General features: G+C 37.2%; 2 protein-coding genes across 5 annotated transcripts; both read left to right on the forward strand.

Annotated features, from left to right (window-relative positions):
- Positions 1-66: 66 nt before the first annotated feature.
- On the forward strand, positions 67-4,618 carry LOC124411209 (protein wntless). Its single transcript, XM_046890195.1, has 12 exons — positions 67-560; positions 722-909; positions 1,077-1,182; positions 1,332-1,456; positions 1,549-1,704; positions 1,764-1,941; positions 2,052-2,179; positions 2,356-2,361; positions 2,436-2,597; positions 2,723-2,950; positions 3,042-3,195; positions 3,310-4,618. Exons 1-12 carry the CDS (start codon positions 455-457, stop codon positions 3,405-3,407), a joined length of 1,635 nt encoding a protein of 544 aa, XP_046746151.1. The 5' UTR covers positions 67-454; the 3' UTR covers positions 3,408-4,618.
- A 2,040-nt stretch (positions 4,619-6,658) lies between these two features.
- LOC124411185 (kinesin-like protein KIF20A) lies at positions 6,659-14,708 on the forward strand. 4 transcript variants are annotated; one of them, XM_046890148.1, is made up of 16 exons: positions 6,659-6,833; positions 7,150-7,663; positions 7,871-8,492; positions 8,584-9,020; positions 9,148-9,355; positions 9,428-9,848; positions 9,914-10,303; positions 10,522-11,067; positions 11,197-11,490; positions 11,600-11,683; positions 11,800-12,040; positions 12,148-12,446; positions 12,561-12,677; positions 12,922-13,088; positions 13,173-13,299; positions 13,804-14,708. In XM_046890148.1, the coding sequence occupies exons 2-16, from the start codon at positions 7,150-7,152 to the stop codon at positions 13,870-13,872; spliced, it is 4,536 nt and encodes a 1,511-aa protein (XP_046746104.1). In that variant the 5' UTR covers positions 6,659-6,833; the 3' UTR covers positions 13,873-14,708. The 4 variants fall into 4 exon arrangements, with proteins under 4 accessions (XP_046746104.1, XP_046746103.1, XP_046746105.1 ...); XM_046890147.1 differs by having other exon boundaries at positions 12,555-12,677; positions 13,804-14,707; XM_046890149.1 differs by lacking the exon at positions 13,804-14,708 and adding an exon at positions 13,652-13,730 and having other exon boundaries at positions 12,555-12,677.
- Positions 14,709-15,778: the final 1,070 nt, after the last annotated feature.

A 15,778-nucleotide genomic window follows, 5' to 3' on the forward strand; every position in this document is an offset into this window, starting at 1 on the left:
GAACCAAGTTGAATTCAGCATCCCAATGGCGTAGACAGAAGAAAAAGTAAAGATTTCCCCAGATTTCCCCTATTTGAGAAAAAGAAACATCTTCGTTCCTAGTCAAGAAAGAATATTCGCGATGAAGATCTGATCGTCCGAATTTTACAATATCAAAGCACCGTGTCCCTCGATGAAACGCGTGAATAAATCATGAGTAGACTTTAGAAATTCGCCAGTTTTTAAGTTTGTGGAAAAAAATTTGAAGGATTCGAAAAGCATTAACGGAATTTTTAACAATCACAGTCACACTTACCAAAAGTAAACAATCCATCGATCACACACGGGACGCCGGCTTCTTTGTTATGTTTATGGAATCGAAACTTCGCTGGCATACCTAAAGTGAAATAGAATAATAAACTATCAACGCGTAATTTAAACAAAAGATCCAACCTCGAGAACGAAATCTGCAATAATGCAGGGCACTATTATCGAAAATCTAAGCGGCAAGAAGCTGTCCGTTCTTGTATCGTTCCTGATAATCGGCCAGATTATTTGCTTCCTGATTGGCGGTTTGATAGGTAAGAATTCGAAGAATAATTTTTCTGCAGATACTTAAATTCGGATTTACTTTGAGAAAAGAAAATTAAGCTCCGATCCCTGTCAACATCTGTCATCCGAATGTACGAGGGAAAAACAGTGTAATACTCAAATCCTTTGTGTTTTTATCATCGTCTTACAGCTCCGACACCGGCAAGCAGTCAAAATATTCTCGGAACGCCGTGCGAAGACATTAGAGTAAACGGTTCAGAACCAGGCGGAGGAAAATGGTTTTATCCCCGTGGAAAAGGAGCCTGTATTTCAGTGGACAAAGGCGGCTTCGATTTGGATGATCATTATCTAGCTCATCAAGTCGTTTACGCATTTCAGGTAACTTCGGAATGAAACGAAATAATTTCTAATCTACAAAACGGATAGTTTTACTTTCGCAGGTAAAAAATTATGAAGATCGAAAGACGTTGAATACGATTTCCAATTTTCTTTTTTTAAACTTGGAAGACTAGAGTAATCTTAATCTTATTAAACTTTAATTACAGATGCCGATACCGCGGAATAACAGGCAGCTAGATTACTCGAGATGGCAACAAAACTTGATAGGCGTCTTACAAGTCGACATTATGTATCACAGCCAGATGGAAATTGGTACAGATCAATATTCTAGAACGTAAAAAAGTCAGACAGACGCGAAAACAATATCCGTCTATCTTCCTTGCTCTCCATGTTTTATCACTTATTACTCGTACTCTATGTTCACGTAACCCGTGCAATAATGATCCTTCTTTTCTACTTAGTTCCGGGAACAAAGATTACCTTAGATGCAAAGTTGGCTTATCGAAACAAGGGCGACCCTGACTATGCTTGGAAGCCGTACGCATTCTCTATAGAGGAGCGTTCATTGGATTGCACAATCGATCTTGTAAGTTGTTCGATAAGAACGGAGGAAAAGAGATTCTGCCTTATCCCTTTTACGTTTCTCTAACGCCTGTTATGTTGTATTTTGGATTTTAGAAAACGGACGATTATATATACAATTGTAGCGTTGTGCCTCTGTTTGAGCTGGGGTCGTTGTTCCATGACTATTATCTCCTCAACGTTCGCTTGCCTGCCGACACAGACAGAAATATCAACCAAGGCTTGGGCCATGTGACCGATTTATGGCTTACGGTAATATTATTCTTCAGATTCGTCTCGTTTCTTGTTATGATTTTATCTCTTCTATCTAGGTCATAAATCAGAACGGAGGATTCACAAAAGTATGGGTCAGCTTGAAGACAATTTTCTTTCCAATAATAGTGTGCGTTCTTGCATGGTATTGGAGAAGAGTTCACATGCTTTCGAGATCTCCCGCTCTATTGGAATACATGTTGTTGGTGCTTGGTTCTGCGCTGACGTTTTTGAACAGTAAGAATCAAACGCCGTTGATAATCCAAATGTTTTTGAACTTCGTTTTTAATTCGAAAAACGATTTATATACGCTCTAATTTTTTGCCCACTATCTTGCGAACTTCTAGTGCCACTAGAGTATTTGACCCTTGCCTACGACATGCCGTTCATGCTTCTACTCGGAGACATTAGACAAGGAGTATTTTACGCCACTCTTCTGTCGTTTTGGCTCATTTTTGCTGGCGAACACTTGATGGTGAGAAGTTTACTTTCACGTCTATATACTCTAAATATGCGTTTATTCCGAGACAAGAATTCTGAGGGAAAGTATTCCCATCATTTTTACACATTTTTTGCCAACATGGCTATCATTATGAGCTTTAAATGACTGTATATTTTTTCTTTTCATGTCGTCGCCGGCTGTCCCTTTAGGTCCAGGTGAGGAGACAGATCTTTTATACCTTGAAGTATCACAGGAATGACCAGCGTATTAAATATGAAAATTCTTGCAGGACGGCGACCAGCGCAACTCTCTTAAATGTTATTGGCGTCATCTTTCGGCAGTGGGTGTAGGTTGCCTCTCTTTATTTGTGTTCGACATGTGCGAACGGGGAATACAATTGAGGAATCCGTTTTATTCGATTTGGGTAACAGACATCGGAACAAAGCTGGCTGTATCCTTTCGAAAATACTATACATTTAAATGATATAAAACTTACGCGGTATTCCCGTTGCTCGACAAGAATTTTCGTCAATTTCGTTCACTTTTTCCTTAACCAGATCATCGCACGGTCCTCAGTTATCGTTTATCATACTCGCTGGGATTTCCGCTGGGGTTTATTTGATGTTTTTGACTTACATGATATGGAAAGTCTTCACGAATATTAGCATAAAGCGTGCTACTCTACCCAGCATGAGCGCAGCCAGGCGTTTACATTACGAAGGAGTTATTTACCGCTTCAAATTCCTCATGATAGCTACTCTGTTGTGCGCAACTTTAACAGTTGTTGGATTTATTCTCGGACAGGTATAATAAGACTGCACTTCATTCAAATATTTTAAACTGTACCTCACAGTAAGTAACGACGATAAATCACGGCTCTAATTTCTCATCTTAGATGGCTGAAGGCCAATGGAAATGGGACGAGGATTTGGAGCTGGAAATGACTTCGGCTTTCTTTACCGGCGTTTATGGAATGTGGAATAATTACATCCTGGCACTTTTAGTCCTCTACGCACCATCGCATAAGCAATGGCCAATCGAAACATCCGGTTAGTAAATTGCGAATGTGTATGGAAAACATTTCGAATTCAATTTTACCAAAATTAAAAATTGCATAATACCCATCATTAATCGTAATATTTTTATGGTTTTGTATTTTTCAGACAGTATTAGCGAGGAGATAGAATTCTCTCGACTACCGACGGACCCTAACGAGATGTTGTCTCTGACGGCATTTGCCGGTAAAACAGCGGTCGAGTAGAGAAACAGCGTTGCGCTAAGTTTAACAATTTTAATTCATATCTTTATTAATTATCCGAGAACAAAAGATTTAATTAATTTACCTGAGTTCTTCCAGGTTTATTTCATTGACTGTGACTCTAATCTCTGTATTACTAATTTTGCGGAAAACCAATTTCTCAATAGCATACTTTTTCGACGTTGAAAATTATGCCCAAGATTCATACAGTTTTCTGTTTCGATACTATACGCATACACTGATTAGTTAGATTGATATAAGCGATAATATTCCTCCACTGTCGATATAGCAATAGTATTTATTAAAAATAGTCGTGATAATTGTCTAATTAGTAGGGAATATATATTCAAGTAGAAACACTTACGAGGTCTGAATGATAAAAAGACAATTGTTAAAAACTTTACAGAATCTCATTTTTTCTCTAACTGCGAAATTCGTTGTTTTTTTTTCTTTCATTTTTCTTCCGTTTGTTACCTTTTTTTTACCTTGAGACTTTAAATCATGGAAAAGTAAAATAGACCGATAAGTTCATTAGGCTTGATACTTAAGATTTTTGAGAAAGCCATTTGTGTCTTTACTTTTTATACATCTCAGTATTATTGGGCATTTATTATCATTACTTAATTATCGACCTCGACTAAGTAAAATGCATTTATCCAGAAATGTAGACTTAATATATATGTCAGTATTCAAAGTTCGTTTGTAAGTCAAGTATCGCGGCTGATCTGCTTAATGTTATCTAAGTTTTTACTTATATTTCTCGTTTATTTTGTGATTCCTCTTTTTTATTAATCACACCTTAGGCCCTGCAATTGAGGTATCTTAGAGATTCCTAAATTTATTTTTTCTTCTATTCTTATTTCGTAAAATTAGGCAATTTAGAGCCAAGCAGCTGTATTTTAAATAATTTTTTAACGATTAACATTTTCATTTGTCAATATACCAATTAAGGTCACGTTTGATGTTCCTTTACTTTAATATGCTAAAATTATTACTAATGGTATCTAAATATGTGTTAGCTTTTAGCACGACAAAATGTAATAACACAGATATCATAATTCCTTCTGTTTGGAATAATGTATAACTAGCGTTAGTGATTATCGTGAAATAGTATGATCATCGCTCAGAACATACACGTATAAAAATTTTTTATAAATTTAACTACAACTTTTATATGTTCATATCTTTAGAATAAAAGTATTAATGAACCATTAGCCATTCAATATTTCATATCAACATCCAAGCTGTTTCCTAAAAATTAATTATGAAATAATTTTAATCAATTGTTTTCCGATCTATTTCACGTTGGTGTCATTTTATTTGCATCAAGTTCGAATGCATCTTGAAGTTGTGTTCAGTTGATATGTCAACAACGGGTTAATTAATTGGATTCCAAATTAGAATCAAAATTCATGATGGGGCAGATTAATACGTTAAAACCGATTTTCCGACAATGAGAATAACTCATAGAGATCTCTATGAAATAACTGGGCAATTTTGATTTATTCAATTCATTTGCCGCTCCGGACAAAAAACTTCGCGCACGCGTATTGAGTGGGCAATTTCCTCATCATTAGCGATCAGAGATGCCGATTGGTGGCGTTCACTACATTTTGGAACCCGATTGGCTCAGGCATACACTTGCTACAGCAACTGCATGTGTAAGGAATCCGCTTACACAGTGAGGATCCTTACGCGCGAATAGGTCAAACTTGTAAAATATCGTCGATTACCCAGAATTCAATCGTGATTTAATGTATGTATATACATAATATACATAAAAGTCCTCTTTCATGATGCGAAAACATTTGTTATTGACTGTCAAAGCTTGAACTTACAAAACAAAATCTTACTCACCTCCCGATGCGCGGCCGAATATTTGAGCTGTGATATGACTCCATCCTGTTCAGAACTTGTTCAATCACTATAGTTTGTTCAATGTTGTTACACACGCAACGTGGTTAAGTTTATAGGCACGATTAACAGAATACACTTGGCGAGCAAACATGATGTTGAAACTCCATGCGCGTAACCACTATTCATTTTTCATGCTCCTATTAATTATTGTCACTGACTGTAGTGTCTGTTGTGTAAAAGAATACACGGCCGCTGTGAAACTTTAAATCTACTCACTGTAATGAAAACAACAGACAAGGACGCAATTGATTTTACTAACCTGGTCGACGACCAGAAGCACACCGTCAAATCAAACGAGCCGCGTGTCGAAGGAGACGTGACCATACTTGTCGACGGTTGAGACGGGTTCTGGGATCTGGAGTTTTCAATGCGATCAAGCGAGGGACGCGAGAACCGGTGGAAACATACACACACTCACTGATATATATATATATATATATACACTCGACTCACGTGACAATCGTACGCATGCCTTTTATCGTTGGACTCGCACACCATCACCACGCCAAAATGGCCGCCTAGGGTCCCTATACCGTCTGAATTTGTAAACTGTAAAGACTTGTGAAAATCATCGCATAGCGCTATCCTACGATGTCGGTCAACTACTTTGTTACCTATTTTTTCTCATGAGGTTTTGCATTGTGATTAAAATGCTATCGAAAACCCACATTTCATTGTGTTCTCTATGACCGTAGGCATAGAGTGCGTTCCGAAATTAACTGGCAGCGCTAAAAACTCCCTAGGATAGAGGCAGCGCTATTCACGAACTGGGCTGCGCAAAAGAGATAAAAGATTGTTGACAGCAGTGGGAGCTAATCGGAATGCACCCAGAGAGTGCAGAATTTTTGGGAATCTCGGGGATGCGTCTCTCCAGCAATGTTAAAAAGTATATAACCGATAATCCTGGTACTAGATGTCGATAAAAGCTAGTACTCAACACGAACTAAGTCCGTGATGTCAAATGAAAAAGTGGTATGCTCGAGCAGAATCTTCGTTAATTAATGCCTGGGGCACCTGGGGCTTCCGGCTGGATTCGTTTCGGTCCGTAACAAAATCATAGACTTATAGAGATATATTGTTATGTCATACGAGATCGTAAAAAATGGTATATACATCCATCATATACTTAAACATTCCTGCGTCTCTCTCTCGTCCCCGCGTCGCCGATAAGCTCTATTTCTCTTGTGCTCGATTTTCAATACCGACAGTCAATAAGTTAGCGACACTGCTGGTTACCGACGACAATCATGATGTGAATCACACAAGTCTTGTCGTTGGCAGCATTGGCCAGCAACGGTTTTTGAATTTGAAGTATTGCATATGGCGAGACATTCTAGTAAACGAATTGACGGTTAAACGTCGCGGAGTGGATTTTGCCTGTTTTGATGAAATCCCGGTCTAAACGTGATAGATTGTCACAAGTTTTCGGTCTCATCTTCACGTACATACCAATGATCGCGCATAACCAGCAACAAATTCACACCAATCGCTGTACATTCGTAGTTTGAAGAGGTAAGATTTACAGCCACTTGATCGCCTCTGTTACAACCACTTGCCTCGATAATTATCAATGGTGAAAACAATCAAAAGTGAAAAATTATACTTCGATCTTTCGGTGCTATATTTTGGTCTAAAAATATTAATTTTGTACAAATATCACCCTTCTCTCAACCATATCAAACTGATTTGCGTGTACGATACAAGGATGTTTACTGTAACAACAAAACTACGTCCCTGTTACGGGTATAGTAATTTCGAACGAAAACGATTATGGAAGAAACGATTGTACAACGAAAATCTGATCATGAAACTTTTTATCGTTTCTTAGATGGAGGATACTCTGGCATCGATCAGACCTCCGAACGATGATTCGATGGACGCTCGACTTTCTTTTTTGGATGGTCGCGATCCTAGCATCGTGGCTTATGGGCAAGTCAGGATTCCGGCAGCTGATACTAAAAAGAATTTAGAGTCTCTTTTCGAGGATGAAGAGCTTGAATCGCGGATACTTTCATCCTCTGCCCCGTCATTGTCTGTCTTGGGCGATACGGTCAAAGTCTACCTGAGACTTAGGCCGTTTCCTGTTAAAATGCGACCGACTAAACAACAGCAGGAAGCTTATGAAATAATAAATTCCACTACGTTGCTAACAAGACTACCAAGATTGGATTCGAACACCAGTTCACTCAAAAGATCCAAGGAAAGTGAAACGGTATTGAGAAAATTCACGTTCACGCAAACTTTTGGACCGGAAATAACTCAGCTCCAGCTTTTTGATATGGGTATTAAACAACAGATGAATGAATTTTTGGCTGGGCGAAACTCCACAGTCATGAGCTACGGTAAGTCATTTCTACAACTAATTCTTAGTTTTGGTAGAAGCCAATGTTTTGCGAAACAACACTGTTTGAAGTACATTTTATTTTGTTATCGGTAGTAAAATTTTATTCTTTGGAATATGCAGATATCATAAAATAATGAAATGAAACAATTACTTATTGTAATGGGTGAAAACAGCATTTTGATTTGTCATCTTAACTATACTCCAGGTACAACAAATGCGGGTAAATCCTTTACACTTCAAGGAACAACAGTTTCTCCTGGTATAATACCTCGAGCGTTGGAGTTTGTGTTTAATCAAATTAACCCCAGAAGTACGCCTTATTATAAACCAGTGTACAATACCGACGTAGTGAGTCTTGATGCGAACGAGAGAGCACAAGAAATGGAGTTGAAAACAAAGCTTCTTTCTTTTGGTTCGATTGATAAAAATCAATACATTCAGGCCTATAGAGCAATGCAACAGCAATTACAGGATGAGTCTCCTTTGAAGCCGAACGAAACAAGCGATGCCAATTATGCGATCTGGGTTTCGTTTGCTGAAATTTATAACGAAACAATTTTTGACTTATTGTCAAACGACTGTCAGAAAAAACGACCGCCTTTAAAACTCGCAACGGATAGTAGTGGAAAAGCTTTCATCAAGGGGCTCAAGACCGTGTGTGTCAATTCAGCTTCAGAAGCCTATCAGCTACTAATGGCTGGACAATATAATTTGAAAGTTGCTGCTACTGCGCTGAATACTAGAAGTTCTAGGTCTCATTGTGTTTTCACTATTAAGGTGCTCAAGTATCATAAGGAAAATTCTCCAGCAGATGTGGAGGTCAGCTCGTGAGTATGAGTCATTATTGTTGTTGGTGATTTACTTTTCAAAACATGTGTTCAAGAATCCATAAATATTCATCCTTGTTAATTTGTTTAGTTTTTCTTTCTGCGATCTCGCGGGTTCGGAGCGTTTGAAGAAGACGCTAAACGAGGGAGAACGCTTGAAAGAAGCGCAAAATATAAACACTAGTTTACTTGTTCTTGGCAGATGTTTGAAATCCATATTTGAAGTTCAGACATCAAAGTCCAAACAGGACATAATTGGACCCTTCAGAGAGTCTAAGCTGACTCGGTTGTTTCAAAGTGCATTGTCCGGTAAAGAGCACATTGCACTTATAGTCAATGTTAATCCAGTGCCAAATTTGTACGTTGAAACTCAGAACGTTTTGAACTTCTCTGCCATCGCTAAGCAAATAGTCATCGAACCTGTTATTCGGGTAAAACGAAGGGTCTCCACGTCCAGATTCTCTCAAATGGTGTCACAGAGCATCAAAACTGTTACGGACTGGGACGTTACGGAATTGGAAAGCATTGGTGGGTAGCAATCAACTAATACGAATGTCGAAATTTCAATGAAGACCCAAATTCCGTAACAATTCTGTATCTTCCATCTTCAATCTTCCATCTAACACCAATCAATAACGCTCTTGCAAAATATCAGTTGTAGATGAGGACCAGTCTTCAGCAATTTCAGAGAAAGCAGAATACGTTCATGCTGAGGACTATGAAGAAATGGTGATTGAAAATGAAAAATTAAAACAAGAAATAGTAAAGCTAAAAAATTCTGCTTTGGATGCAGACTTTGCAATTCGCCAAGAGATGTCCAACATCTATTCGGATATGATAAAAGACATCGAAAGAAACTTCAAGTAAGTCCGTAATATTCTTAATTCTTCTCAATCTTGTATCGTGTGATTTGATTACTAATTCTTGAAATACAGAAATCAGTTGCAAGACGTTGAAGAACGACAAGAAGATATGCTCGAATGGTCTGTTCAACAAGTTGAAAGTTATTATAAGAAAAAATTGGAAAAGTTATCTAGTAGAAAAAGAACCCGAGTTGAGAGTGAGGACGATACAGACGAAGAAATAGATGTAAAAGAATTAGAAGACGAAAATGTTCAGCTTAAGGCGAAGGTTCAATCTCTGAAAACAACCATTAAAGATCTTCGCGAATCTAAAGACAAACTGTTTGCTCAAAATAACGAAAATGCTTTCGAACTTTCCCTTGCCAAAAAGGATTTAGAAAATTGCAAAAACTTACTGTACGCCGCGCAAAATAACATAGGCTGCGATGATAAAGCTAAAGGTGTCATCGAAGAACTGAAGAAACAGCTATCGGCTCGTGAGGACCAAATTAAGGTACATCAATCTGTTATTTACGACATATTTCTAGTGCCATTTTAACAACATTCTCTTTAATCCAGTCCCTGAAAGAGTATTTGAACGAAGCAAAAGTTGAATGGCTCAGATCTACTGATGTCGAATCAAAACTGGAAGAAGCATTGAAAAATAAAGATAAGGAGCTGTTGGAATCTTCGGAAAAGATTGATGATCTTATGGAGCAACTTGAACACACTAACGTGTGTCTTGCTGAGAGAACTCAAACTGTAGAAACTCTAGAGGACAAGCTGGAGCGATATGCCAAGAAACTAGCTGACGCTGAAGAGGAAATTCAGAACGCAGATGATAAATGGAACAAATGCTCTGCCAACTACTTGGTTCTCCTAAAAGAAAAGGAAGAGTTGCAAAAATCCTTGGACGAAGAAATTGCACGCAGTAAAACGAATGTCATTTACAATACTGGAGAAGAACAGGTACGCTTGAATTTCTTTTGTTGAAGTATTTTTGGATTTTAAATGTACTTTTCATCTGCTGCCAGGTTTTTGTCATCCGATAATTATTAGCACTGTCATCAGAATTACTGATAGTATAGGTAATTTTGCAAATAGATTATTCACATTCGTTTTTTCAGGATTCGTTTAACTTTCATATTGGTTTCCATTGTTTGTAATTATTTAAGTTGTTTGAACAGGTTTTAGAACTCGAACGATTGAACAAAGATCTCTCTCGTGATGTACGAGAGCTAAAAGACCAAATTAAAATTAAGAACGACACACTAGATGAGCTAAACTCCAAACTGCTGGACAGTGAGAGTGAAAATTTATCACTGAAAAACAGATTAGGCCAAAGTAGCAATCACACAAAGATGTTGAGAGAGGAATTGAATTCCACCAAAGCAACGCTTAGCGATATCACTGAACAAATAAACAGCTTGAAGCTTGCCGAAGCTGCTAAAGTAGATACTGCAAACGTTGACAGTCAAACTAGCTTTGTAAGTGACTGTGAAAAAACTGAGAAAGAAATTACAGTTCATATTAAACAAGAAAAGTTCGATGATCATCCAGATGTACAAACTAACGACAAAGAGGACAATGAGCAAGACTCTGACTTGCCATCCAGCAAGGAAACTCCTTCAATAAGTCATACTGAAGAAAATAATGACACGGCCCGTGAGAAACTAGAACAGCTGATGATAGAATATAATGAATTGAAAACTCAATGTTTGTATGAAACTTTGGTAAGTTTATCTTCTCATAAACATTCTATTTTACGATATGCATGTATTAATTATCTTTCTGGGAACGATAAGCATCAAACTGAGAAAATTTTTTAATTGTTGTTATTTCTTTTCTTTCTTCTATTGTAGAGAGTAGAAGAACTCAACAAAGAGCTAGATGAGGTACGGCAGGAGTTGTCTTCGCTGAAAATTACTGTTGAGGTTAACGAGCAGGAATTGAAAGAGTGCAAAAATTCATTAAAATCCGTCGCAAACAAGCTTCAGCTCACGGACACAGAATTGACTAAAGCTAAAAATGAACTAGAGGAGAGAATACGGGAAAAAGAATCCTTGGAGATTCAATTCTCCGAGTGCAAAGTAACCGTGGAAAAATTGCAGAACGATCTTTCAGATAGTGAAAGACAGAATAGAGATAAATCCGAGGTGAGAGATACCGTAGTATTTCCAGTTTTCGTGAAATTGATGTATTCATACTTGTGGATTGCAAATGAGGATGAATCTGAACCTAATTTTTATAAATCTTATTTTTCAGACCTTAGCGGAATACAACAACCGCCTCAATAAACAGGAAAAAGATATTGCCACTGCCAAGGAGAGAGATTTGATCAAAGAGCAGGTTTGTTCTGATTTTTTTTCATCCAAACCGTGGTAATAGTTTATTTTCTTTTAAGTGGTATCTGTACTCAAAAATTTTGCTTCTATTCTATTAAACTAAGCCTGATAATGTTTCAGCTTCTCGATGCGCATTTCCAAAGGATTTCCAAATTAGAAAAAGACTTGGAGCAAGTAGCCATTCTTGAAAGAAATATAGTCGAGATCAAAGGTCAATTAAAGACATGTGAAGAGGAAAAAGCTGAATTGAAAAAGCAGCTAAGCGAAAATTGCCAAAAAATGTTGTTGTTAGAAAAAGACTTACAGGCATCGATTAGCCGTGAACAAGATAAAGAGAATGAGACTATATCCCTGCAAAAAGGTGATCAAGTATTACTTTGAAACTGGTATTACATTTCACGTGAACCACAACTTTGTATTGTTTGATTTCTACATAACTTGGTTTTTTTAATGTTTTGTTACTTTCAGAAATGAAAAGTATGATTCAAATGAATTCGAGTATCAATAAGCGGGACGCAGATATGGAAAATGAGGTGAAGAACGCGTTACGAAAATTGACGGCCACTGAAGCAGCACTGGATGAGTCACAAGCAGCTTACAAAAGGCTAGAAGAATCATCGCAAGAGAAGATGACTGAAGTTATGAAAAAGTTTGAAGAAAAAGAAAGGGAAATGGAATCATTTAAGAAGAACAGAAACGATGCAATGCAGAGATATGAAGCTCTCGTAAAACAGCTTCAGGAAAACGCAAAGAGAGAGAAACGAGAGGTAAGTTAATGGTGTATCTAGTTGAAACGCCGATCACAAACGAAAGAAAATATATGTTTAAAGAAGAGTAGAAAAACAAGTAAATATAAAATAAACAATATTAATCAGGTACAGAAGTACCAGGAATTGTTTTCAAGACAATCGACACCGACTCCGTATAAAGATGAGATTAGGAAGCTTAAAGATGAGCTTAGAAGTAAGACCAGTCTCCTCGAGCAAATGCAGGCAAACGTAAGTTGTTATAGAATCATTATGCACTCTGTTCTCCATTATAACTGCCAACCGAATAACAACGAGCTAATAACCTACTGCAAATATGCAGTTCGAGGAACACTGAGTCTTATTAATTAATTCTTCGCGCAATCAAATAAAAATAGTTATTTACAAACCAAAAGTCTAGTGAAGGAACAATTACTTGTTAGTATTAAACAAAGCATAACAGGCTGACTTTCATAGTTTTATTTCTTTTCAATAGTTGAAAAACACGGATAGTAAGAACGATGAAAAAGAAAACATTGTCAACACTTCGGAAGACGAGGCCACAGCTTTCGAAGTTCGTTCGACACGCAGAAGGGGAAGAAAGAACGCACCTACCAATGCCGATGACATTTCTGTCATTGATCTTTCCGGATCAGAATCAAAGTGCGTAAAAATTATTGACGTTTATATATAAGAATAGTATAAAAGGTGACTTGATTTTCGGATTAAAAATCTTATTCTATCCAGGCGAGTAACGAGGCGAACAGCGTTACAACCACCGTCGCCTGTACAATCTGTCGAAAAAAGAAAGACGAGGAAGAAGAAATTGTTCGCGCAAGCTGATGATAACTGCGTGGATATTGAACCTACCGAGGTATACAATTTACGTCATGGCAGGTCTTCGAATAAGTAGAACTATTCTTAGCTACTCGTTTATTTTTTCTCTTCAATCTTTGATCTATTGCCTTTTTCTCAATGACTATTTCCGCCTTTTATATCCTCATATTTGTACTCAATGGAATTTTATTTAGTTTAATCAATTGTGTCTTCTTTTAAATAATTATGGCGCTTTGCATGGCTAGTTATTTTGCATGATTTTATACCTCATACACGGTCTGTACGGGATTAAAAAAGAAATAAATAAATCCCTTGCTTTTTTTATTTAAATTATTTTGATCTATGTAGTTTGTGCTTCACATCATTTTATCTTCTTTATGATTTTCTAGTTTACTGCTACCTAAGCTTGAATCATCAACTCCTAATATGCAATAGAATCCATATTTCTCTTCTGTTAGATACCGCCAAAGCTTTTATCGGTAAGGAGATTGCCTTGTCTTTCAAGGACGGTTCTAATTACATTCGAATTTCTCAATTACAGAGTACACCCAGACCTATTCTAAGATCTCCGCTATCGGCGACACGAAGTTTAAGAAACAGAAGAAAGTAGTGTACCTGAGGGTGGCTATTTTAGGATAGTTTTCGTTAAGTGGCCCAGTCTTTCATCATTTTTCCAACGATAAGTTGTGCCTTTTCATCCTCCCTTTTTTTCTAATCTGTAATTATTTCTTACACAGACCGGTAACTAGCTAATCAATATTAATCCTACATTCCATGAGAAATTTATGGAACGTTACAGAATAAGGAAACTCCTCCAACTATGGTCTTGCATTCTTAACTGAGTTATTGTGGAATTATTGGTGAGGAGGATTCAGAAAAATTTTATGTTTGACATTTTATTCATCAATTTTCTGATTACTCATCTTACTGTGAAGAAATATTTACACAATCTTTAATACGTGAAGAGACTTATCAACATACTATGTAGGTATAATTTTGTATACATGGATGACAAAAATTACGCCATATTATGAGCAATGGTTTTAACAAGAATAAGTGTTTTTAAAATTTCACTGTGATTATATATATATTATATCCGTATACGCATCCTTAATTACTTCTTTCTATACTTTTGAAGAAGACTTTTAGAGTTTTTACTGGAGTATAGCCCCATGGAAAAAGATGAGCAACAAAAAAAGTTTTCAGTTATTCGATGACAGAATTTTTAGCATAGTCTCATTGCGTGGTTGTTTAATAATGATAATAGCAATTGTCATAATTAAATTAAATTCCAAACCATGCATTTAAAATCTGTACAAAACTTGACATAACTCATATTTCATAGTTAAATCTTGTAAAATATTTCATTTCGTTAATATGACCATATATGTAACTATGTCTTGTAATATACTTTTTCTTTCATCCTCGGTAAAATAGAGGTACAGAAAAAAACAGAAGCTATCAAATAACAGAATTATGAAATTTTGTAGTCATGTAATTTACGCAAATTAGCATCAACCGTTCTACTATCACACGACAGGTTAGGTTAGGTTAGGTTATATTCTCCACAGTCAGGGTAAACGAATTAACCTGAAATGACTAATTAAAAGAACATCTACCATTGTAATGATTCCGCACATTGGCTGTTCGAAGTTGGGAAACAAAAATGTGGACAATAGTAATTAAAAAACTTTTAAATTTGTGTTTTAAAGACAGCAAAGCACGGTTGGTGTACGGTCTTCAACGGCCTTGGAGCCCGAGCGCTGTCAACGATCTAAGTGGAAACTAATCGAAACAATGCTTCTTGGCGTGGGTTCCGCTATTTGCTATCGGTAGTATGAAGACCTAGCGAAAGTGAGAGGAGCCGATAAAGAATTCAGAAGTTCGACGGAGAAACAAATCTGTAACCGTGGAACATGTCTGAGAATTCCACTATCGATGGAATTCCACTGATAATTAACTCCACTGGATAGAGGGCCGCCTATGTTTTGCATGCTACCTCTTACTTCATGCTGCTCGGCTCGAGTTGACCGAGCGTACGGCAGCCATCTACCTGCTTTATGCGGGGGGGATTCAAACTTAAAAAATGTTTTGGAAAGTTTGATAAAATTTGAATAATAAATTCGTTCAATTTCACTGCTTAAAGCAATTAAATGACGGCTGGGTGCGTTGCCATGGTGACAACCCTTCAAAAAATACGAAAATGACGTCACGGTTGTCGTTGACCTTATAACATGGCGGCGATTCCACTGGTTCATATTACGACGTGCTGGGCAGTGCGATCCTCCATCCATGTAGTTATATGTCAATAGAGAATCTAGAGGATATAGTAGTATATGCTCTAAAGTGGAGAATCCCTTCCCACCTGCTGGCGCCACCTTTCAAAACAAGTTTAGAAGAGAGGAAAGAGAAAAAAGACGGCGATATGCAGCTGCGGGTGTGTGGGTCTGTGTGTGTGTGTGTGTGTGTGTGTGTGTGGTAGCAACCCGCGATACTGTATGCATACATATATTAAC

The sequence above is a fragment of the Diprion similis genome, chromosome 10 (assembly GCF_021155765.1).
Source record: "Diprion similis isolate iyDipSimi1 chromosome 10, iyDipSimi1.1, whole genome shotgun sequence".
Classification (NCBI taxonomy): Eukaryota; Metazoa; Arthropoda; class Insecta; order Hymenoptera; family Diprionidae; genus Diprion; species Diprion similis.